Here is a 24,997-nt window from a genome sequence, read left to right as displayed (position 1 = left end):
ACCTCAACTCAGAGCCAATCACTATGAAGATCAATGCAATGTCGTCTCTCTCAGTGGGCCACATCCCCATCGCAATTGCTGAAGTGACCATCTTCTCCCTCATTCAACTGGTACATTTTATCACAAGATTCATGCAAGAATGGCAGTACTGGCACCACAGAAGGGAGAGAAATGCCCACAGATGCGTGCTGTACTCCTGGTTTGGCATGCTTGGGATTTTGGCGCAGCGTAAGTGCTAATTTACCTGCCCTCTATGGTTTCGGACAGGGCTGATCGAGGTGGGTCAGTCCGAATTGCGGGTTCCGCTATGGTGATTGCTGTTTCCAATCCGAGCAAGTCGGTCTTAACGGCAGAGACCATTCTGCAAAGCATCGGACTCTCACCTCTGTTGTTTGAGGTGAGCCTTGTCCTGTTGCGGAGGTACGTCATGTGTTTGCTCAAGAAGTTGCAAGAACTAACGTCTAGAAAGCGGACAGGCTGGACGAAGCGGTCCCGGAAACACGAGGTACCCGAAACATCTGCGTTTCCTGCTTCAGGGCTTTCGCTTCCCAGTGATATTGTCTCTGGTCTGTGCCGTGGTGGGTGAGAAAATGAATATCCCCGCCTGTAGGGACATTGGCTCGGCCGTCTTCGTCATCACCTTTGCATTCGTGATCGGTCTCGTAGTTTGGATTGCCATAGCGTACCGTACGGTTCTGTCCAGAAACGGCCACCGCGGTGTGATGCTGGTCCTTGCTACTCTGCCATTCTTAGCCGTCAGAATCGCCTACTTTTTGCTGAGCGAGTATGGATCGGATGAATTCAACGCTGTCACTGGCAAAGAGGGGATCAAAGTTGGAATGGGCCTGTTGATGGAGATTGTCGCCGCAGTGCTTCTGTTGTTATCACGAGGTACGATGGAGCCATTGGGATATAAAGCTCTCCATACAGAGGAACCCGAGAGAGGCGACAGGCCTTGAGCACGGTGCATATCTTCTCAACGTGGTGCATATCTTTCCAACATGGTTGGACATAATGACGGCCAATAAGAGAGAAAAAGGTTCAATCAAAAGGCGTGGCAAAATTCCTGGGTTGCACAGCTGCATAATACTGCGACATTTGCACCAAACGGTTCTCTATCCAAGCCTTTGTTTGGGGGTCTGCGGCCTGGTATGCCACACGCAGCGGAAATCCCATCCTGTACGGCCCTAGTGGACCGGCACCGTTGTATTCCACTGACTTGCAGATCTGATCTCGGAAAAAGGAGACCATAGCTTCATGTTCACCAGGATAACCAAGGGTCCGTAGGGCCTCGTGTATGATAGCCATGTACGCGTGGTAGGAATTGAATATTGAGGCGATATTCAGATCGGAATAATGCAGAACGATAGGATATACTCCATCATTGGTCGATGACAGCCTTTCGTATGGAGGCGGTGCCATGCGGGAAAAGCGGCTATACCATTCTAACAGTCTGTTCTGCATCTCAAGAATGCGGGTCAAGGTTTCGGACGCCTTCTTCCAGGTTGCAGGACTTGTCATATCTGATGCCTTGACATCGTAGAGCGCGTGAACAAGGCTTGGTGCCAGTGTGAATAGAGCTATGAATTCCTCTAACAAATCTTCCAGCCCTTCAGAGTAGAATGAGTTGATGCGCTGCTTCATTATGGCATGCCAGCGTTCTGAGGCTAGGAAGCACCGTTCCCCAGAGAAGAGAGAGTGCATTACCTGAACCAGTGTCAGTCCCATATCGTATTCAGAGCATAAAGGCCGGCCACCCACGATCAATCCTCTTGCAGCTTTGAGTAATGTGTTATTGAACGGGTCCTTGTAAGCGTCCGGCCCACGAATCTCCGCTAGCTGACTCACAGCCTTTGCATGTTTCATCCACGTGTCTGGATTTTGATTATTCGCAAACAGCTAAGTTAATCAGACATTGCTTCTCCCTGCGGTGGAGACTAATGGGATGCCTACCTCGTACAAGCATAGAAGTAGCACCGCGCAGAAGATATCGGCAGACAGACGCTCAGAAGCGGTGTCCAGAGATTTTCGAAGTCTGCTCAGAGCCTCGATGTACGCAGATCTAGAATACCGCGCCATCTGGGGATTCTGCAGCGCCTTCGAAATATGGTGTGCTGTAAAGCATCGAACAGTTGCATCCAGGGTATTGTTCCGTCCATAAAGACATGGAAGACTGCTGAACCATTTGGAAACAATATGGATTGAAGTCGACGAGCAGGGCTGAGAGAGGTCGTCGACTACTGACGAAAGACCTTGGAGGACATTGACTGTTGAGCAAGACAGAGTGGACATCCGTGTACTCAATATTATAGATTCCCTGTTTGCACCGTTGTCTTCTCTGTTAGGACCGCTCCGTTCAGAATCTGAACCATCGGCGCGAGGTGCGCGTCGAGAACGATAAGGTTTCCCAGTTTTGAACTTGAAGTCCCTGACATAGCCGGGGCACGGCTTTCCATATTTCTCACACCGCGCACAGCCTGGAAGTCGCTCATCACACTATATATATGTCAATGGTGCGTGACCTCCCATTCTTGGAAGACAGACAAACCTTCACGCGTCGCTGGACGCAAAGTAGGCATCCAGAACTCCGCGCACCTGCCATTTTTGATCAACTGTATATTCCACACTCTATTGATTATTAACTGATGAATCCTGGAAAGGAAAGGGGATGTGGACGTGGTCAATACGAGACTGTTGAGTGTAGCTACGGCGTGCTACAGCGACCAAAACCCCATTTGCTAGGCCAATAGGAAGCCAGCCCTCGCAATGCATCTAGCATGGCTAGAAAGGATATAATTACTACTTTTACTTAAGTTATTGGGCTTAGTGGATATGATAACTCTAAGCTTAAATAACTCGTTGTAGATCATACTGAGGAAGAATATAACTAGGTTCTAATGGTTTTGAACCTATCAGTGTGGCTTCCTCTTTCCCTAAATTATTAGGTATTTACCAATTTATTTATAGGATCATGGCATTATGTATACAGTAGAACATGGGTATATTAAGATGGTGAGTGTGTTTCCGGATGCAGTATGGATGTAGAGGCTATATATGCTGGATCTAGTCTTAGTCTCCTGCTTATCTTCTAAGTTCTAGGCCACAGAAGGAGATCATCCAAATGAATGAAGCACTGAGTCTTGGAAGTTATTCAAACAACTTGCTATGACTATGACAAAGGCCGGTATACCTCGTACTGCGTTTCAGCGCCTTGCTCAGCAGTCGTGCATTGGCGAGGATATTCTCCATGGTAACGTGGTATCCATTTAAACAGTAATTCATTAGGTTATATTGTTGCCCGATGGCAGGTGCGCCTGCTCGTGAGAAGTACAAGGTGTATGATTCCTCTGTTTCCCCAAGTATTGCAGCTCGAGTAATGAGTCCTTGGGCAGAAACGATTGATCTCGCCAGATAATCCACCCATGGCTAGCACACACCAGGCCAAACTTGTGCCGAGAAGTATTGATGGATTTCACATGAGTTACTTCAAAGTTCCTAACAGTCAGCAGGGAAGAGGCTCATTAGTTGGAGTGATGGAGGAAAAGATCACCATTTCTGTCGTGTGCCCACATATGCAAATGGCGTGACAAAAGCCTGCTTGCCATGTCGACATTAGGGGAAAGTCGTGACCGGTCTAAAGTTTGGAAATTGTCCAAGATATAACGGCCAATCGGCGTATTACATTGAAAACTATGAGAGGATAATCGCTTCCAATCCCCAGGACATTTTGTACCAACACAGTGAAAAGCTGCAATTGGATGGGATTGAAGCACCAAGTTATGCAAGTAATTTGTCCGTATTCATGACAACAACATGTGCTCTGCTTTCCCGAATCTTTCCCTGTATTTCTGCGCGCCGGCTTGCTTAAAAATTTCAATCGACCTTTTACGAAAGAATCATCTCATCGACCTGGCCGATGCACTTAGGCAATAGCCTGACCGCTTTGCGCATTTACAGCCAGATGTGAAGCCTTTTCTCTGTCCTCGGCACTGGCTCCCTTGGCCTTCAGGATTGACGTTTCCCAACGAGAAATGTCGTGGACCTGCTCAGTGTTCTCGCGCGATAGTTCGACCGCTTCCTTTCCCCGTATCCAAACGTCGGACTCGTAGTCCTGCAGTAGTCGAGCCGTAGAATTCGTACTACCGTCGAAGTTGTTGTCGAAAGCGGCGCAAATTCGGGCAGCATCTAAGATAGCGTTGTTCAGACCTTGTCCACGGTCTGACGCCTGTCAGTAATAATGAAGCTGTCTAACTAGGAGGCAAGAAGGTCGGGCCGCGACTTACGGAACGTCATCGGATGAGCCGCGTCACCCGCAAGAGTCACGGTCCCACTGCGGTTGTCCCACGGCTTCGTTTCCCAGCATGCCAACGGGATCTCCCAGATAGGCGTGTCGTCGGGGATCCCCAAAAACACAGATTTCAGAGGCTCAAAAAACGATAAACCCCTCTCCCGGACATTAGCGACTGTTTCCACACCTTTCGCGGGGCCTTTCCAGGATTGACTGAGGAGAAATTCCCAGTCTGCCGGATCTTCAGAGTCGTTTTTGCTATGCACTACGTACGGTCACTTATCACCCTCTGTTTCTTCATTGGCACCGACCAGTGTGTGTAACTTACAGCCATGCCAGCAGAACCATCCAGCCGGGTGCACCGAGCATGAATACCTGGGTGCCATTTCTATGAGTCGCATCGCAACCTCTCGGGGCAATCGCGTGACCATGTGGTTCGCAGTGTAAGGCAGCTGGGTCAAAGCAGCCTCTTTCGAGCCAAAGAGGAATTGTCGAACCCGGGAGTGAGCGCCATCACAACCGATAAGGAGATGGCCTGAGACCTCAGTACCGTCGTCAAACTCGACCACCACTTTCTGTTCGGAGGTACGGATTCCCATGGCCTTTTTATTGTACTGTGATATTTTGAAAGTCAGTCAACGACCGATGCCTGGCCATGCGTCGCTTCCGATCTGACTAAGGGAGAGATTCCATACCTGAACATTGATGCCTTGAGCAATCAGGTTGATGAACTTGCGCCTCTGCAGCCGCAGATTGTAAGGGACTGGGATATCTGTCATGACTTCTCCCGTGGCACCATTGTAGACTCTCAGAACGTCTTTGTCTGAGGGAACGTGCGCGTCAATCTGCGCATCCCTAATTTGGCTGTACAGTTCGACTGGGAGACAAGCCTTCAGAGCATCCTGAGCCCAATAGATACCAAAATTCCAATCCCTAGCTCGCGAAGCAGGGGCGCTGTCACGTTCATAGATCGTGTATGATATTCCTCGCTAATCTGGGTCAGACCCGAGTGGCCGTCGTGAGAGGTTTTCCACACGTACCTTCTGTAAACCATGTGCTATCAGCATTCCAGCTGAGCCTGCTCCTAGGATTAAAACGTGAAATGATTCTCCCGCCTGGTTTGCCATCGTGCTAGCTTGTTTGATCACTTCCAGATGATTTTGCTTCCCTTGTGTTCCCTGATCAGCCGTGACAGAGGATCTGTTCAGGGCATCTTATAGCCGCGGCTTTTTCTTTCTGCTATCAATCGCTCTCGAGAATTTCGACGACTCCACTCCATGTTTCCTTCCTTCAATTCAGCCAGCTGCGTTCGTTGAAGGCGATCTTTACCCCTCACAGAAAATGCTCTCTCACGACTCTTCACTTATGGACCACTTACTTTGGAGCAGTCCAGCATGCAAATACAACCCAGCCTCAGTTGCGGAGTCAAAGTGAGACTATACTATACCTGCTGATACTCCAAAACATAGGGTAGATTCTGCGCTGCAGCCAATGATAGCCGAGCAGGTCGAGCTCTTGTGCGCTCCCAATAACTGGTCATTTATACGAAGTGGGGAGGCCAAACCGGGTCTTTCCGTCTGGTTGTGATTGGCTGCAGCGCGGAATGAACCAATCCTCTAAATGATCGGCAGTGGGTTCTTTTGCTACATGTATATCGTCTTAGATACCCCCGAGATGTCTCGAACATTTGTCAGTTAGTGTGGGGACGGCGATGCTGACGGCGATCCGAACGCCATGCAATGGTTTCCTAAAATGTACACGCCGACTTAAATGTGCGGTTTCAACACCCAACATATCCCTAACTCTACGTGGTGGAAGATGTGCGATGGTCGAACCTGGGACGGTACGGACAGGATATCCTTTCTGCATGGGCGGAAAAGCGGAGTGCCAACTCTCTTCCAATGTCCGGGTGGAGTAGGAGGTGGTAACGAACGCCAAAAGAGCTGCTCCCAGACCAAACAATTTCGAAATCGGGAGGGAGGCTTTGTGCGCCGGTATTGGCTGCTCCTGTTAGCAGGATTTCAAACGCTGGCCTGTTTATATCGCGTGGCATTTTCCCCATCTCTAATATTTGTAGAAGCCACCTTCAATCAGAATCTCATCTTTCTCGTCGTTCTCAACTTCGGTTGCTTCTGCGTCTCGTACAGTATTATCCCAAGGATCATTAGCAATCTACGACCACAATGAGTCTCCCTGAAGTCCGTGTCAGCCACCAGACAGGCAAAGCCAACAAAGTTGTCGTCATTGGAGCAGGCCCGGTGGGCCTTCTGACGGCACTCCTCCTTGCTCAAGCAGGCATCGGCGTTGATGTCCTGGAGAAGGGCACTACCCTAGACGAATCTCCGCGAGCAGCGGGCTATTTTGGGGGCGCTCTTTTGGCTCTTAAAAGAGCAAAACTGCTGGAAAAAGTGACTGCTCAAGGATTCACGTGCCGAGGCATTGTGTGGCGGAAGCCGTTAGCGGATGATGGGCGCGAGTCGAAGCGAATGGGGGATGTTATCGCCCATCTTTCCTTTCCCCAGGATACTTCCAAGCTTCCGGGGATGGATGCAATCGTTTCTCTAAGACAGTCCGAGCTAGTCAAGTTAATCTTCGCAGACGCCATGGAGACTGGCTTGGTCCGCGTGCATTTCGATACGGAACTCGTCAATATTCATGACCACGGAGATTCTGTCACAGCCATTGCAAAACGCCCTGGCGGTGACGAACAGTCTTTCAATGCCTCCTTCCTGGTTGGTGCTGACGGAGGAAGGTCTGCGACGCGGAAGATTCTTGGGATCCCACTCAAGGGTCACACATGGCCCGAGAAGCTCATCGCGATTGATCTACTGACCCGCACAGAAGGCCTGTACGATATCAATTTCCCCACAACCATGGTTATTGATCCGATTCATTTTTGTGTGATGACGCCACTAGAGAAGCCCCAAGAGGGGAAGATGACTTTGTATCGCTGTGCGGTAGCACTAGACGCAAAAGATGATCGGCCCGACGAGGTATTGATTAGCGAGAAGAACTTGCTCTCCCTACTGAGTCGAGTGCTTCCCGGTGAGAGACCACTGCAGGTCAAAGTGGTTCGTGCTTCGCCCTACAAGATACACCAGCGATGTGCCTCGACATTCCACCGCGGCAGGTGCCTGCTGGCGGGGGACGCTGCTCACTTGAACAATGTAGGTTTTTTTCCACGTCCTTCCTCTTTGCGCATAAGGCCATTCCTCCTTCAAGTTACTGTCATTAGGAGACGAAATGGATTACCATATACCTGACTGACCTCTCTATTAGCCGGTTGGTGCGCTAGGCCTAACTACAGGAATCCTTGACTCCGAAGCGGCTGCCGATGCTCTGGAAATGATAATCAACGAGGGAAAGCCACTCAAGGTTCTGCAAATTTACGCCGATGTCCTCCGTATCCTCAAATACCCGAATCCGGTCTTCTCCTTGCTCCAGGAGGTGAGATCCGCTGTGCCGATGGCATTGCCCTTGATAGCGTGCAGAACCAGGCTCGAGGTTTCGGAGCCTCTGACTCTAAGAGCTTCATACAGTCCGAGTCTATGTAATAACCTTAGTCCATTAGACGGAATTCCAATTGCGCCGCCAAGTGTCGTTGGTTCTGGGCGAATTTCATATACCACCACGGACATGTGGTTATACTGTTGGAGACGCAGTGCCGCGGCCAGACCAGCCGGCCCGGCTCCTATGATGATAGCCTGGAATATATTCACATTAGAATCTGATCAATAGCCTGCCGGCAGTGAACGTCTGGAGAATTCCATACCTTCTGAGGTGACTCCATCCTGGGACTCGATTTCGCCGTGATGGTGCAAAGGACCGTTGGAGAGGCAAATACAGAAATCACTCGTACTTCTGAATGTGCTGCACGATCATAACGATGTGGGTGAATCTAACTTAAATATGAAGTAGCTTTCTTGGCATTGAGTTTTTCGCACTCCGTAGAGTCCATACACTTGCCTCACTATTGCATTCAATCGAGAATAGAGTTTAAGCGGGGTTTCGGTGTTTCGGTGTTTCGGCATTTTAAACTTTCCACTTGGTGCAGCAACTGTGCCTACTACTAGTAACCATCTGCTCCGATCCAGGTCCAGGGTACACCGGAATGAGAATTGAACCCGGAAAGTCTCCGGCGCTGCGCTTGCATAGTTGGAGTGCCAGCTACTCTACCGGAGTTTCCTGTCCGAGCCTGCTTATTCTCGATGAGGTATTCGAAGGACATAGTTCCAGACTACTACCCAGTCAATTGTAAGAATGGATGAAAGATTGCTCCAAGCCTTAGGGATGACATGTGAACAGAAGTGGTAGGCCTACAGCTAAATGATGTCCAGTAGCCGTGCTAATTGACCATCTTTGATCGCTCGTATCTGTCCGTTAAGCGGAATCGATCTGCGAGTAGTACTGCATACTGTCTGCGAAACCACCCGCAAACAAATCCATGAAGTCGACGCCACCTGATAACCTATCCAACGAAGACAGATCCAAATTGTCCATAGGGTCAGAGAGATACTCTGATCCCGGGTTAGCTGCAAAAGTATCATCTGATTGACCTGGCTCTCCCTTATCAAATCGGAGCATTAGAACAAGGTACACTCGAAGTATATCTGATAAACTTACCAAGCCTAACAGAGGGTCTCGATGTTGCGGCGAAATCGTCATTGGTTGCCGAAGAATATCATCAAGAGATTCGCTACCTGTCGTCCCACCAGCGCTGCCGTACTCTGTGTCCCGGATAAAGTCCCGCGCAATGGACGCCATCCCAGAGAGAAGTGAGGTCGGGAGGGTGCCACCAGAGGCGTATTCCAAATGGCAAAAGTAGCCCGCGGCAATGCTTAGTAGGGGAAGCTTGCGCTTCGTGTCTGGATGGGTTGGGTTGTGTACAATGAAGTCGAAGAGTATGAACGAAGCTGACATAGGCACGGAGAGCATGACCCTTTGCCAAAGTCAGAGCATATTCGCACGGCCGGACAAACGGAGCCTTACCAGATCGGAGTATAGCTTTCTAGGTTGATATATCTTGTCAGCTCAATGATCCTACTGCAGGCTGCCAGTAACACGTTCTTGCTCTCCGTTACTTGTTGATAGAAGTTGGCGGGTGGCAGATTCAGGCGGAGCCTGGATAACGCGATCACGGCACTGTAGTAATGGTAATTGAGTCTTAGAGCCATCGAGATGTATGTATCGTCTGAGATCTTCGACGGCGGGAAAAGGTTGCCAGGGCGAAACTCCTCTGGAATAGACTCCCTCCAGCCTTTCAGTTCGAGTACATACGCGTCAATGGCAGCATGTAGTGCGCTAGCAGGCACTAAGGTCGTACTTATTGAAAACAGGGAGACGCATGCATTGGACAGGAGTCGACTAAAGCGAGCCATCGCCAGAAACCAATCGAAGGTTCCGAATATTGCCTCTGGAGCATATGGGACAGGCGTCCCAATATCGGCATCAACGAAGACCTTGTTCCGTAAGCAAAACCCTATTGGGAGAAGGACAGAAACGTACAGAAGGCCTGCCACAAGCAAAAGAGAGCGTCTTTTCCAGTATATATGTAACCCAGAAGGTTTTTTGGTATGCAGCAACATTTTCACTGTCGCAGGTTGCTCTGCTCAGGCTGGATGACTGTGCCATCCTAGCAGCTTCGGCAGTCAACATATGACTGATCTGGACACCGCACGAGGAATGTGCAAATATAGCCTGGCACCAGTTAGGACAACGGATTAGATCAGGAAATTTGCAGTCTTTACCATCGCAGTTACTGCCTTGGTTCGAGTTAGCCTTGCATCGAGACAACTGTAGCAAAGATTAGCGCACCTGAATGTTCAATAAGGCCTCTCGCGGAACCAAAATCTCCGGGAATAACCCCAACGCAACCTGATAAAGCTCCCACGATGTGCCTGAGCCAGGTTCAAAGGAGCCACCTCGATGATACTGGCAGCCGAGCGCAAGCACAGTGTGATACAGAGCCGAGAAAGGGACATTTGTCCGAAGTATTTCGCCTAGCTGCTAATTAAACGCGTTAAACTCAAACTCTCGCCGGTCAATGAAGGGATAAATTGGGTGTATGTGCTGAAAGTACGCTGGGAGTCTTTAGTATCTAATTCAGTCACACTGCTTCTGGGCTCTTCTGACCAGCAACATATAACTTTTTAGCTTCCACTGATAGCTGTACAGGAGCAGCAGGAGTGAAATATTTCATAGGGGCTGATGAAGGAGGGGATGTACGATTCATCCGCGTATTGATAGTATTCGCAAGCTTGTCAATAAGATCGACAAATTTTCTGTGGCCTAAGCGCTCGGAGATGGAGGCTATCCTCCTGTCTGAGAAGAATGCAATTCCAGAGCTCCCTACTAAGAAAGTAACCGTTAGGTCCCGTCTGTGTCGTCAAAGATTTCATAAGACGGAACTCACCATATTGATTATGAGCCTATTCCGTCAAGAAAATATCAGTTTCTTGTAAAATGCTGGTTCAAGGAACGATCAAACCTTCACGAATGAGTTTTCGCCCCGGCTTCGGGCAGCTGTCCTTCGGTCTTCAAGCAGATAGTCTACATATAGTTTGGCCGGTCGAAGATCCAGTTGCTGTTGCTGGGCATGTGATCGTATGGAGTGTGCAGTGGAAATACTCGCCTCTCGGTCAGTGCGGAAATAAGGTGAGTGATCATTATTCACGGCTGCAGATACTGGGCGGGGGACGGCAACCTGGGTCGGCTCTATGGTATTGTTAAAGACCTAGGGTTAGGGGACAAAAGGAAATTCTCCCAACCGTACCGTATCGATGGGAAGGTGAGCCAAGTTGTCCTTCAAGCTGGACCACCTGTCTAGCTCGACGTTTCTTGAAACTGAAATGGCAAGTAAGACCGCGTTTCTGCAGCCAAGTAAGAGTCTCGTCTGAGCATCACAATGCCGCCCAGAACTCACATGGCAATACTTGCATGCCAACCCATCGGAATCTTGCGTCTCTAAAAGCAGTGAACGAGTAAACGACCCAGGTTCATTGTATAGGAAGAGTACGATACTTACTCACACATCGCACCTTGCGGGACTTGCATTCGTCACAGGTCTTCGAAACATTTGGTCGAGACCCACTGACTTTGTCTGCTGCCTCATCCATTGGGGGATCAAGATCTGAGATGTCTGTGTAGCTTGGGCGTAGATCTTAGGCAGTACGCCGTATGGAGTGTGGGAGTATGATGGGACTCATGGGAGTGATGTGATGTCGGGATAAGTCAACATCCAAGATGCACGTGACTTATCAGTTACCGGAAGAGGCATAGCATAATTACGATATCATACCATATCATATTGCAACTATACCAACAGCCTCGGCCTTGGCTTATGGAGGATGAACAACCCCCCAACCTACACATTTCAGTCCATCAGGAAAGCTCAATCAGACTTCGAAAATGGAAAGCTTAACCCAATCTATTCTGGTACTTTTAGTAGTACATTGTCCCCTCCTGCCGCTGTCCTTATTGGATTAAATTTCGGTAGCCCTCCACCAGCGGCACAACGGGGCAAACAATATAGTTTGGCCGTCCATTTCCGACGTGGATCGCGTTAACTCCACCATCATCATGGTGCATCTCACCATACCATTCCCGCATTTTAGCAGGGTTATATCTAGGAATATTCGGCTGATACTCTGAAGGACAGATATCCACGCGAAGGCTCCACCCTTTGCGGATTCTTGCGGCGGCTGGAAGTACTTCGATGTCGAGCTGGACCACCTCGTTCGGCTGCAGTGGGGCATTGTCCTCGCGAGTGTGAGTATGCCAGGGCCGCTCGGGCGTACTTCTCAAAGGATCAGTCTGCCGATGGCTTGCTCGAAGAAAACCTTTGGCGAGGGGCTCAGGCTCCCCCTTGGAACTATAGGGTACCACGCTTCCATCTTCGTTCACTGCCCATAGCATGACCACGAAGTCTGCATCCGGGACATTTGCGGAGATACTTAAGACTGCTTTGAAATGACCGGCGAATTCGATGTCGTCCTCGAATGGGGCGGAGTGAAAGCTTTCCCCGGACTTGCCACTTGGTGGGACACGGGCGGCATAAGCAAATTGGACTTCTGGGCTATTTTCCGCTTCAGTTGACACGGTGCCGTCGGATCGAAGGTGCCATTTGGAGTAACGAGTGCCAGGGACAGGCCAGTCGCTCTCTTTTCGCCAGTACCACTGTTTGTAACCGAGTCGCATTTGAATGCCAACCCGCTCTGGAATCGGGTATTTAGTTCCCTTGAGGTGATGGTCAAGAAACTGCAAAATCTTCCCTGATGCCTCACGGCTCGGCAATGGATAATAATTGCAATCCACGAGCTGAAGATGTGTATTATCAGGATTTCGGCTGCCCCAGGCCTCATAGGCACCTCGACCATGAACCATGAAAATCTGAGCAGCAGCAAGAAAGCAAGGGACGTCCATTGGCCCTGGCTTTGATTTCATCATATCCCAGAGTCCATCATAACATGGGTGGTCCTTCATAATGCTTAAGATGTCCTGATGATCGGTCCACTTTGGGGAGCAGAGTTGAACTCGACGGTACCAATCAGCGATATAATGGCCGGCCGGAACGCCTCCAATATAAGCTGCATCGCGGTATAGATCAATATCGGCTTTTATTATTGATTAGCAGCGACCCCCACTGGCTCGTCCACGAAGGGATTGTTTGCTTACTCGCATAGGGTACGAAACATTTCAACCCTTTGGGCCTTAAACTCGCGACATTCCACTGGACATTTGCTCCGTATGAACTCCCAACCAGTGCAATGTTTCCATTGCTCCAACTCTGCTCGGTGGCCCACTGAACAGCATCATAGAAATTTTGTGTTAGCTCTCCGGGTACACCTCTTATCCCTGGAGTCTGCGACACGCCCCTAGGATCAACTTTGACCATGGCATATCCATGGGGCACGTAAGTAAATGTGTTGAAGGTTGCAATATTCTCAAACCCTCTCTGCGCCTCCCACGAGGGGCTCCACGAGCCTCGTGGGACTCGAACAGGAACATCTTCCGCGGTCGAATGCCACTCATCCTCTGCCTTTTCGAAGGCAGCGATGTCATCCTCGTCGTCTAGATCAGGACCAGAGTAGAAGACGCGTCTTCCGTAAATCGTACAACTCATTAGAACGGGAAATCTCTTCCTATGCTGAAGTGGTAAATAAACATCGCCGAGTATATTGCCACCGTCGCGCGTTGGGATGGGAATGTCTCGCATCACCTTGAAGCCGGCCGCAGCCCTTCGCAGGTGATTCCGTGTATGGGACACGGTTTTATATGGGATGTCGAGCTTGCTGCAAATGCAGAAGAGGGCGTCATCGAGATCAGATGTGTTATCGGAGTCTAAGTTGATCTTCCAAGCATATTCGCCAACAACATCTCGAGTCTAACATTGAAAGAGCCATTAGGCAATGAAAGCCTCACAAATGGTGCCCTATAGGTGTTACGTACCTGTCCGTCGATGACGACTGGGCTTTCGAATCCCTGTGCAGAGGAAAGACTGAAGAGGAGCCTCGCCCGATTTATCACTTTGGGATCGAACGCTGGAGTTCCAGGAGGTACAAGATCGAAGACGGAGATGTAATCCTTGCCAACACTCTCACCAAGTACAATATCGCCAATAGAGAATGTGATATTAGCTCCTGGTTCGTAAAAAATCTTGAATAGGTCGGTTGTGACGCCTTCATGGGTCCCAGACCGATATGAGAGCCCAACCACGTCCGGAAAGATACCTTCAACGCACATATTAACGATAGGTTGGTTGCACAGGCAAGCGATTCTCCAGTACATGTATTATGATAATCTTCAATGGGGATTGTTGTGCTGTCTTCCCATTGCATATATACACGGAGTAAGGCAAAAGATACAGTACAGGTGCCATATATCTCGGCATCCGACACTTAGCACATAAACGCATTATTTGCCATTAAAGAGCTCCACTTTGGTGCCATCAGAGCTATAGTTGCGAAGAATAACCTTGAGGTTCGGAGACTGAGTGGGCATCTCGCGCCTGTGATTTACTCTTACACGGATTCCTACGGATTCCTATGAAAGCCGAGGCGCTTTTTCCCTATCACATTTCACGTTACGGGGTGAACAATGGCGGGATGGCGCATACCACAGTTCGTGTGGCAGCCGATATTATTGGGGTTTGGTTGATTATCCGATGCTGCGCCTCCTTCCCAGTACCCTAACCTCCGAAACGCCGCAGCCGAAATTCCGAGAAACCTTGTGAACCGCCCATCACCATTGAGGCAATTCCAACGACGAGACGCAGGTGGATACTCTAATTGTAATCAAAGAAAGGCCCTCCTGTTTGTCGAACTGCTGATCTTACAACTCGATGCCGATCACGTCCCACAGGCTCAGGTTTTTGAACCACTGAACTTGGCCTCTTTTTCCGAGATGTTCACTACATCGACCTATATTGAGGATTTTATGAAGACTGAGTAGTTGATACTGAGTCACATATACTATGAAAAGCCTTCACTTCCTAGGCGTAACCTAATGCAGCAAATATCATGTCGCTGAACAATGATAACGTTATGGAAATGTTATTCCATGGCATGCGTGGGAGGAAGACACCCAGATCTTCACCAGTCAACAGGTCGAAGGACCAGCGCGGCATCTCATTCAGGTTGCCCAGCTCCCCAGCTCACGGATCCTGGGTTACCACACAAGTGACCTAGCCCATATCTAACACCTTATCTTATAATCTACCCAGAGACCATCGATGCATACCGGGCGGGTGTGATATCTGTCGAAGATGGTGCGATGTGCGAAAAGATGAGGAAGAAAGATTGCCCAAGATTTCATTAAGCACCTTTGGGAACCAAAATGAGCCTGCACTGAAAGACGCCAATCAAAAGCAGGTAGTGGTAGTCCTGCAAATGAAGCGCTGTGTTTGACGGGCCCCGGAGATTGTTGAGAGGTACACTAGGTGCTGAATCTCCCGTTTCGAGGCGAAGCACATTCTTCGGCAAGGCCAGGAGACTGCTGACAAGCAGCGCTAGCTACTGGTTGCCCCGGTTGTTCTGTAGATAATGCACTGTGTGGTCTTGATATTGAAATGAAATGGGACGACTGTGCATGCTCTTCTGGTACGGCAACGCAATGGCTTCTTCATAACCCTGTAGACCAGGAATTGCAATGTTCCGGGTTGTATTCGAATAAGCATCCATGTGCAGATACGTTTCAATGACACTGGGCTGCACGCCCGAGAAAATCAGGAGGTCTCTAAGCTTTCTGTTCTCGGCCTAAGTTTTCTGCACAAGCAACTGGAGCCCAATATCCTTTCGATTCCCAGCTTCTTTGCTAGATGCAAGCCACTGCTCGAGTTCCTGGACGTGATTCCGTTTTCTAGCACGACTTTTGCGTTGATTTTCACGAACGCGGGCAAGTCTGGAAATGTTCTGACAGTGTTAACCTCGAAAACCACCGACAATTGAGGCAAAAACCCAAGAGGTTAACCTAATCCTAGACATGTAAAACCAACATTCTTTTATAGACTTATATCCTAGCAGCATACTATCTATCGAGATATTAAACACAGAAATATACAACTCCTTAAAAAGTATAGAATAGGATTAATTAGAGACTAGTTTAAACAAGGCCATACATAAGGATAAAAAGACATATAGTAATAGACATCCTGCTAGATAATTTACTAAAAGAACTAAGATAGACCTACTAAGTTATAGGATCAACTATAAAGGCTACCTCTAGAAAGGTTATCTTATAGTTATCATGCAAGTCTCCGACATCCACACCTCTATATGCCTCCTACTCTATTAATGGAATATATTCACACTAAGCAATATTAGGTTCCTTCAGAATCTTAACACCCACTGCCCTTAGCCGCTCAACCATAGCTCTAATATCTGGAACCATAAATCCTAAATATCCAAATCCCATGTTTGGTGCCTGAGTGCCATTATAACATATCCATCTTCCTCCACAGGCCTCTCAGACAGATTCAAATGATACTGTGGTTTTTGACAACCGCCCTTTCAGGTATACTGCCCTCTGGAGCAAAGATGAAAGCCACAACTCTCAACCCTGTGAAACTTGTCCGCGGGTGGAACAAGTTGTATGACGTTTCATTACCACAAATCGGCGCTATCATCACTGATGTTAAGGGCTGGACAAAGCCCTTAACACTTAATGACCGCATTTTTAAGGTCCTTGGATCCTATGCATACCGCGGAGGCATGTCACTCCTTCCCAAGGACATGAACAGATTCAAACAGCTTATCATTATTAGGAAAATGCCCATGAGCCTCAAAACCTTTGGGAAGTACTTAAAAGCTGCTGCGGATGATGGCGATGAGGAAGCAGTCAAGATGATGCTCAGGGTATTGCAAAAGGTAAGTGCTCAAGACCCTCAGATAAAAGGTCATGTCCTCGCCAGAATTCCTGAGAGGCAATCACTGAGCTCTAAGGCGTAGACAATCAGAGTGTTCAACTATCTCAATGATGCTGGCCTGGCGAACTCTTTTAATCAGGCGCGTCTACTTCTGGCCAAGGAAATTGAATATGCAGATCAATATATGCCCAAGTTGAAAGGTATTCTTGCCATCTGGAAAGAATTTGAGCCACCCTTGGTCATAAAATTCGGCAGACCAAGTCAGACGATGACTTTGCTTTCAAGCTGAGCAGCCTCCCTTACTTCCAAATTCAGTCAGTATGAGTCGACACTTTGGGTTGGAGAACCATTAAGCCCCGAAAACAAGTAAACTAATGTTGAGCATCCTGGTGCCGTCTATAAATCTTGCTACATTGGCTGTTTCACTTCTATTCTTATGCCTGTCAGTCTAAGCCTAAAGAGGCATTTTGCCCTTAAGCCTAGTTGCGTCACTGCGTGCTTAAATATTCAAACTATCAAGGGGTGCAGCCCTCTTTCTTTCCTGCCATAAATCTCACCATTCTTCCAATCCAAAAAGCAACAAAGAAAGGAAACCCCAGAATTATGAACAGGCTTTGTTTTGTAGCCAACAGAGCAACCTTAAGGAGACTAGGATCACTATTTACCCTACATTCCACCACCCACTGCTTCTCCTGCTGCTTGGCAAGACTGAGGTTCTCTACTCAGAGTATAGACTCTAAGCCTTAATTAAATGAGATAGCATCACTGGATTTCTATCTATCACTTTTCAACCTGAAGCTGGATGTCCCATGGGGCTTTAATATCTACCGCTGTAGCTACAGCAATGATAAGGCCTGGCAGCGTATGCTGCACCTTATTAATGAAAGTGTCCAAGGAGACCTGGAGTGCAAAGACGCAATGGACCTATATCCACATCACAAGCCAGTTATAGTAGAGGATAAGGAGAAATTTGATAGAGTAACATCACATAACGTCCATGATCATTTCATCACTTAGGTCTCTGAAGAACTGCCACGGGTCATAGCACAACCAGAGAAGTTCTTCGCACAGGAAGAATTCAGCTTGACCAGCCTCTGTTGAGAATGGACTTTGGGCGCGAGATATAACTTTTATCTTTTTATAGACAACATTTGCTTGGAATCACTGGATGAGATATCATTTCCTGTGGTGAAGTTGCTTTAGGGACAATAGGGACCCCTGGAGCCCCATGAACGAAACTATACTGTGCATCCAGACTATGAGGATGGTGAGATAGAGGAGTATCATGAGGATGTTGGCTGGACGTACATGAGCGTAGATGAATATATGGGATACTACAGGGATTTGAATGAGTACTACTTCTGGGATGATCTCTACGTGTGGCCCCCACACATGGCCAACAAGTATGACAAAATTCCAGGATCTTGGAGGAAGGAATGAAGCATCCATTTAGTGATTGTTTTGTTTGATTCAATATAAGCTATAACTTCCCGGCAGTGCAGCCTGACAACATGAAGTATGTGACAATCTGTCACCATGTTCCCCGCGGACCTCCTTGCACGGAGCTTTCTGCCCATCTTAATTACTTACCTCTCCAGGGCTGTTTGGATTGTTTACACTATTCCACCCTCTATTTATATATCTCCCTACTATGTACATACTTCTTCCCCCTCTTCTCTATGCTTAGTTTTTTATTAAAATACTACCATACTATTAGAATATGAGCAGTGCCATCATATAAAACTAAGCATTACTTCCTGCATCATCTCTTTTATTAGAAGGTTCAAGATCTAGTAATAAACATGTTCTTTTTCACATTAAGTACTAATCTTACCTCCTCTTGCAAAGAACCCTTTGCGTGCTAATGATGCTAATAGTTAGAGATAATGACATGATCTATTGACTGAGATCATGAAAGAATAAATGATGGCTAGACCTATAGCTTCCACTAAGGAGCCTGAGAACCAGTAAGGAGCTGGGAACAGAACCTATAACCCCTCTACTCAGTGTACTAGACCAGGCTTAGGTTTTACTAGAAGGCTGACTGCCCTACTTAACTAGACAGAGAATGGCAGCCTTAATGAAGACACCCATAAGCCAGCTAACAGCATCTCCTATAAAGAATTCACTGCCCACTAGGGAATGGACCCTGAGCGCTGCTAGGAAGCTATCTCCTAAATCTATATTACTTTAGATATAAAGGTAAATTAGAACTATGCAGAGGCAGCTCTCCTAAATAAGTAACTTATTAAGAGCTAGAGTAAGGCTGATAATCTTAAGCACTAGAATAAATAGATCTGTTAGGAATATGAATAGACCCAGGCCCAGCTCATCACTGCTAACCTAGAATGTGATAAGGCCTAAGAGAAGCTTAAAGAGGTAATCTATAAATAAAATAACTTCACCCTGCAGGTAGCCTGCAGATCTAGCATTAGAAACACTAGTTCCTAGGCTTTAGCTACTAGTAGTAAGTTAGTAAAGATTCCAGACCCCCTCTCCTTAGCAATGGAAAGGACCCTTATTTTAAAGATTAGTTACTAGCTATTAAGTAGAAGCTTATTACTAATGCTAACCACTTCCCCAACCCTATAATAAGAATTACCTATATAACTAGTTATACTAAGGGTAATACCTGGAAGCATATTACCCCTTATTTATGAGAAGACACTATTAACCTATACTAGGACTCTACCGACCTCCTTAAGCATCTAGAAAATGTATTTACAGACCCTAATTATAAGTAAGTTACTAAGCAGAAATATAACACCCTCTATATAAAGCTATTAGTTAAATAGAATGATTTTATTTCTGAGTTCCTATACCTTATAGCAGAAGCAAGCATCCCTAAGGAGACCTAGAAAGATAACCTATATAATAAACTATCTCTCCACATACAAGAGCTCACTATGCCTATATATAATAATAATAATAAGACTTTCTAGGAGTTCATAGACTACTGCAGCTGTATAGTAATGAATATTAAGAATATAGAGAGAATTAAGGCTTATTTAAACAGCAGTACTAATACTTAAACTAGAGGGACTGGAGTAATATCTTATACTACTACCCTAGCTGCAGCCACTCCCTCTATAGATAATACTACTACTTATAGCTATACTGCTACAGCTTCCCTAGCTCCTAGTAATCTTGATGATAAGACTAGGAAGTATCTTATAAGTAAGGGTAAATGCTTTATATGCTTTTAGATTAGGTATACTAGCTATAGCTGCCCTATGAAGCAGGCTGCACAGCTTAAAGTATTAGAATAACCTATTAAGCCTACTCCTGAACTAGAAAATAAGGATGCCTAGGAGAAGTCTCCTTCTTAGACATAAATTTAGTTAACTTGTGTAACTTGGACTTACAGAATCTATTAGATAATAAAGAAGATAGTTTTAAATTAAAATCTCTTATCCTTATTAATAGATTCTTAGTATCTATAAGCTCTCTAGTTAATACTAGAGTAAATGCATATGCGTGCATGACTACTTCCTTAGCTATCTAGATATCTTAATATTTCAGAATACCTACTATGCCTCTAGAAAGGGAGTATATAGTTATAGGGTTTAATAGAAAGTAGTCTATTCCCCTTACCTATATTATTATATTAACTATAGCCATAGATAATTACATTATAAGATAGATGCCATTTCTTATACTAGACCTAGGACACCATAATATTATACTAGGAAGGATGTGGCTTGCAGAATACTGCATACTAGTGGATTGCACAGGGAAATAGTTAATCTAGTCTTCACTACCCACCTACCAAGATAAGATAGCTATATAGATGAACTGGGAGGTCCTCATAATTTCCTAATTAGGCAACCTATTAACCAAGATCACTAACATAATATGGTGCGCCGCGCTAGGTAATAGGCAGGATATAAAAGGGACATCTTCCCTCCCTTAGCTCTATCTTCTCTTCTCTCCCTAACTACCCCTGGCCTTGTGGTTCTTCCTAGGCAGTAACTAAGCCTTTAAATATGCATAGCTTAATAGGAGAACCATAGGGCCATAGTATAAGGTTATAGAGTCTCTTTTTCAGAATAATCTAAGGGTCCCTAGATACCTCTAAATACTCATACATTCAGTCCCTAGTGTTTCCTTCTATAGCTCCTAAGGAGGCACCTAAGCCCTATTCCCCTAAGGAGCCTGACCTAGTAATACTAATAACTATTACTTTACCTTTCTATAAGACTAGATGATACTAACCTATAAGAATAAAGGAAATTAATTAGCAGCATTACATCCTTAAGATAGAATAAGCCTTATAAGGAAGAGTGTTGGTGAGAACCATGGTATGGTTAAACCTTAATAAGAGGCAAATAGTGATCTCACTATGACAGCATAGTGATATCACCTAGCTACCCACTGCCTATAAATATGTCCTCAAGGTCACTCCTCACCTAGTTTTATAATTAATTAAGCAATTAAGAGAAATCAAGGAATTAAGACATTTAGCTAAGATATCCTTAGCTACTTCCTTCTACTATTCTTCCTTCTTACCTTGGCAAGCTATCTATTCCCCTTTGCTTTAGTGAACTCTACTAGCTAGTTATACACTACATACTACTTATTAATTCACAGGTTATGAGCCGGCCTTGCTCTAAGGCAATCTCCTATACCAAGATCTCTTCCAGGGATCTATACTATTGATTATTCATTAATCAATACCCTTCCATATACTAGGTCTAACCTAGTACTTGATTGATTATCAATCGATACTCTGAGTCTAAAGAAGCTATATTTAATATGGCATCTATTGATAAGATTAGCTTGCCAAAGCTACATGGCTCAGATAACTATATAACCTGGTCTATTAGGACTAAGGCCACCCTTATAAAGGAAGATCTATCCTCTGCTATTGAGGAAGATGTCCTGGGCAAAAAGAATGATAAAGCACTAGCTATCATAAAACTATTATGTGAAGATGGACCTCTTCTTCACATAAATAATATAGCTAAGGCTAAGGAGGCCTGGATAAGGCTTCAAGATCTCTATAATCCTAAGGGATTCACTACTGAATACCTCACCCTAAAAGATTTCTTTAATACCACGTTGGATGATTTCCAAACGATGGAAGAATATCTTAATAAGGTTAAGGGATTAGTGGATAACCTAAAGGAAAAAGATATCATTCTGCCTAACCAGGTTATTATAGCCTGGGTACTGAATAGCCTTGGTCATGAATATGAAGGGTTTATATCTAATATAACCCAGTCCTTAAGGAATGACCCAAAAGCCTACACCATTGAATCCCTGTTTTCTAGCCTTGCAGATGAGGCAAGAGGAAGGGAAAATGGTCATAATGATAGCCATAGGCTATTATATACTAAGGCTATGGGTAAATCCTATAAAAGGCATTCCTTAGGCAAATACTGCCAACATTGCAAGCTTACTAGTCATGATACTAGTAACTGCTATTTCCTATTCCCTAATAAGGCACCCAAAGGGTGGAAAAAGGGGAATAAGAATAATAAGATGAATCAAAAGTATTCAAAGGTTCAGAAGAATCAAAAGAATCAGAAAGGACTAAAAGAAAAGGATGCCTTTCAAGCAATCCTATCTAGTCTAGACTCTGATATCTTAAATGATTCTCCTAATATGAATCATCTAAATCATGATTCATCTAATAGTCATGAATCTGATCATTCAGATCAAGATATGACTAAGAATCCTGAAATATATACCCTTCATACTATGGATTCTGATCCATGGCTAAATATGAAGGACATCCCTGATGATCAGCTATTTGATATAGCTGAAGATGAGGTACGTCCACCTCTGAAAACCCCTATTACTAGGGCAGTCACTAATAACTCTTATAAACTAGATCATCTAGTCATACCAGAACACTTATTTCCTCAGAAAGGATCAAAAGTGGATTTTATCATTGATAGTGCTGCTACTATAAATACTGTTTACAGAATGGAATATTTCTTTAAATATAAAGAAATAAATAAAATAATTTCATGGGGCAAAGCAAAAAGCCTAAGGGCTAAATATCAGGGTGATATTCTTATTAAATATCCCTCAGGATATATAAATATACTAAAGGATGTCTATTACATCCCTGAATTAGGGATTAACCTTATAAGTGTGGATAGAATATCTGAGGCACTAGGGATAACTACTATCTTTACTAAAGATAAAGTATCCCTATATCTTAAAAACCAGACTATCATAGCTGGAAATAAGAAAAACAGCCTCTACCATATCCTATTCACCATCTTATATCCTAAGGAACATGTCAATGCCTGCCTAACTAATTCAGAATTATCTGAATTTAGGAAATGGCATATGAGATTAGGGCATATAAATGCTGTACCCCTAGGATTGCTACTTGGCAATATGGGGATAGCTATATCTAAGCAAGACTTAGAAGAATTTAAAAGTAATAAGTGCCCTACATGCATCCTTGCTAAGGATAAAAGATATATTAATAAAGAATCCCTGAATAAAAAGGATTATGATATCCTTGAAAGGATCCATAGTGATATAGGAGGCCCTTATCACCCACCTATGATAAATATAGGTACTATATAACCTTCCTAGATAAGAAGTCTAGGTATCTATGGGTATTCCTGCTAAGGCATAAAAATGAGGCCTTTCAGACCTTTATAAACTATGCAAAAAAGGCAGAGAATAATAATAATAAGAAAAGAATAAGAGAATTCTTTTCAGATAATGGGCCTGAATATACTAATAAATGCTTCCAAAAGGCATTAAATAACTATGGTATTATTCATAATACTACCCCAATCTATACCAAAGAGCCTAATGGCTTAATAGAAAGGATAAACCTGACTCTACTTAGTAAAGTTAGATCCCTTCTAATAATGGCAAATGCTCCTAAATATCTATGGGGTGAGGCACTAGTTGCTAGTGCCTATCTATATAATAGAACACCCCATAATGCCTTAGGATTCAAAACACCTTATGAAATATTTCATAAGGAAAAGCCATACATCCAGAATATTAGATCTTGGGGATCTATTGCATACTACCATAGTAATATGCCTAAGGATAAGCTATCTCCCAGAAAGGAGAAAGCTATTATTATTGGTTATAGCCAATATAATCACTATAAACTATGGGATCTGAAAAAGAATAAGGCTATATGGTCTAGGGATGTTACTATCCTAGAAAATCAATTCCTAGAGCCTCAGCCAATCCAGAAATCCTTAATATCTAAGGATTCAAATCAATATGACTATATTGATATAAAGGCTAATGATAGCCTTATAAAGGAGTCTAGCTCAGCTACCCCTAATAAGAATAATATTTCTATTAGGGAGTCCAGAGTAGCTAGCCCTAATCATTCTAGACCAATGACTAGGTCTAAAATAAGGGATGTATCAACTATTCCTAATCATAGGATTGAAGTTCAAATTCCCCAGAGAAAAGAACATAAAAATATAAACTTCTCTGTAGTAGGAGAAGATAGGGCCCTATTCACTATTAGTGACACTACATTAAAGAATTATCTAAATTCTTTAAATAAGAAGGAAGAAATAGCAGACTTTCTTCTAACTACTACTACTATAAATGAGCCTAATACCTTCCTAGAAGCTATGAATAGCCCTAATTCTAAGGAATGGCTAAGGGCATGCTTAGAGGAGGTTCATGAGCTGGAAAGCCAACATACCTATGATATAGTTGATCTTCCTAAGGGGAAAACTGCCCTAAAGGGTAGATGGGTTTTTAAAGAAAAGCCTATAACTAATACTGCTATTATAAATAATAACTATATAACTAATAGTGAAAAAACTATTAGACATAAAGCCAGATGGGTGATTCAGGGTTTCTATCAAAGGCTAGGAATTGATTTCTTAGAAACTTTTTCTACTACCTGCAGAACTGAAACCTGGCACCTAATCCTTATAATAGCTATTAATAAAGGATGGCATATTATGCAATATGATGTCAAAAATGCCTTTGTGCATGCTGATATTGATGCTGATATTTATACTATACTACCTATAGGGGTCTATAATGATCCTAAATATAGGGCAAGGTCTGCCATCTAAATAAGGCTATATATGGTCTTAAACAATCCCCAAGGCTTTGGTATAAATATTTAACTAAAGTTCTAAAAGAACTAGATTTTCATGTCCTTCCTTATGATGAAGGAATATTTATAAATACTGCCACTATATGCATTATTATATGCCATGTGGATGATATACTTATAATACATGAAAATCTAGCCTATATAAGAGAGATATCCAATAAGGCTCAAAAATATATGAAACTAAAAGAAATTGGTTCAGTGGCAACCTTTCTGGGGAATGATATCTCTATAAACTATAAAGATAAATTACTATTCATCCACCAAGGCACAT

General features: G+C 44.8%; 7 protein-coding genes across 7 annotated transcripts; 3 read left to right on the top strand and 4 right to left on the bottom strand.

Annotated features, from left to right (window-relative positions):
* Window positions 1-38: 38 nt before the first annotated feature.
* On the top strand, window positions 39-1,084 carry P174DRAFT_409812 (uncharacterized protein; the record flags this gene model as incomplete). The annotated part of the gene is made up of 3 exons (XM_024824223.1): window positions 39-228; window positions 288-420; window positions 470-1,084. 3 exons carry the CDS (start codon window positions 39-41, stop codon window positions 957-959), a joined length of 813 nt encoding a protein of 270 aa, XP_024679916.1. The 3' UTR covers window positions 960-1,084.
* On the bottom strand, window positions 1,042-2,623 carry P174DRAFT_392509 (Zn(II)2Cys6 transcription factor; the record flags this gene model as incomplete). The annotated part of the gene is made up of 4 exons (XM_024823556.1): window positions 2,549-2,623; window positions 1,954-2,496; window positions 1,762-1,899; window positions 1,042-1,707 (listed from the first exon to the last, which is right to left on the bottom strand). Exons 1-4 carry the CDS (start codon window positions 2,600-2,602, stop codon window positions 1,042-1,044), a joined length of 1,401 nt encoding a protein of 466 aa, XP_024679915.1. The 5' UTR covers window positions 2,603-2,623.
* Window positions 2,624-3,734: 1,111 nt separating this feature from the next.
* On the bottom strand, window positions 3,735-5,745 carry P174DRAFT_392506 (FAD-dependent oxidoreductase). The gene is made up of 5 exons (XM_024823555.1): window positions 5,329-5,745; window positions 4,984-5,277; window positions 4,617-4,902; window positions 4,284-4,553; window positions 3,735-4,218 (listed from the first exon to the last, which is right to left on the bottom strand). The coding sequence occupies exons 1-5, from the start codon at window positions 5,413-5,415 to the stop codon at window positions 3,923-3,925; spliced, it is 1,233 nt and encodes a 410-aa protein (XP_024679914.1). The 5' UTR covers window positions 5,416-5,745; the 3' UTR covers window positions 3,735-3,922.
* A 594-nt stretch (window positions 5,746-6,339) lies between these two features.
* Window positions 6,340-8,163, top strand: P174DRAFT_237302 (FAD/NAD(P)-binding domain-containing protein). Its single transcript, XM_024821419.1, has 3 exons — window positions 6,340-7,455; window positions 7,568-7,999; window positions 8,061-8,163. Exons 1-3 carry the CDS (start codon window positions 6,472-6,474, stop codon window positions 8,070-8,072), a joined length of 1,428 nt encoding a protein of 475 aa, XP_024679913.1. The 5' UTR covers window positions 6,340-6,471; the 3' UTR covers window positions 8,073-8,163.
* A 130-nt stretch (window positions 8,164-8,293) lies between these two features.
* On the bottom strand, window positions 8,294-10,489 carry P174DRAFT_443368 (fungal specific transcription factor domain-containing protein). The gene is made up of 5 exons (XM_024827809.1): window positions 10,103-10,489; window positions 10,036-10,050; window positions 9,794-9,985; window positions 9,278-9,747; window positions 8,294-9,227 (listed from the first exon to the last, which is right to left on the bottom strand). Exons 2-5 carry the CDS (start codon window positions 10,036-10,038, stop codon window positions 8,669-8,671), a joined length of 1,224 nt encoding a protein of 407 aa, XP_024679912.1. The 5' UTR covers window positions 10,039-10,050; window positions 10,103-10,489; the 3' UTR covers window positions 8,294-8,668.
* A 1,272-nt stretch (window positions 10,490-11,761) lies between these two features.
* P174DRAFT_422497 (CocE/NonD family hydrolase) lies at window positions 11,762-14,029 on the bottom strand (the record flags this gene model as incomplete). The annotated part of the gene is made up of 3 exons (XM_024825051.1): window positions 11,762-12,900; window positions 12,962-13,670; window positions 13,736-14,029. The coding sequence occupies 3 exons, from the start codon at window positions 14,027-14,029 to the stop codon at window positions 11,762-11,764; spliced, it is 2,142 nt and encodes a 713-aa protein (XP_024679911.1).
* A 2,291-nt stretch (window positions 14,030-16,320) lies between these two features.
* Window positions 16,321-18,089, top strand: P174DRAFT_422496 (uncharacterized protein; the record flags this gene model as incomplete). The annotated part of the gene is made up of 3 exons (XM_024825050.1): window positions 16,321-16,650; window positions 16,732-16,849; window positions 17,905-18,089. 3 exons carry the CDS (start codon window positions 16,321-16,323, stop codon window positions 18,087-18,089), a joined length of 633 nt encoding a protein of 210 aa, XP_024679910.1.
* Window positions 18,090-24,997: the final 6,908 nt, after the last annotated feature.

The sequence above is a fragment of the Aspergillus novofumigatus genome (genome assembly GCF_002847465.1).
Source record: "Aspergillus novofumigatus IBT 16806 chromosome Unknown P174scaffold_6, whole genome shotgun sequence".
In the NCBI taxonomy this organism is placed as follows: Eukaryota; Fungi; Ascomycota; class Eurotiomycetes; order Eurotiales; family Aspergillaceae; genus Aspergillus; species Aspergillus novofumigatus.
Note: the sequence above shows the minus strand (reverse complement) of the source record. Positions and strands in the feature narration are given on the sequence as shown.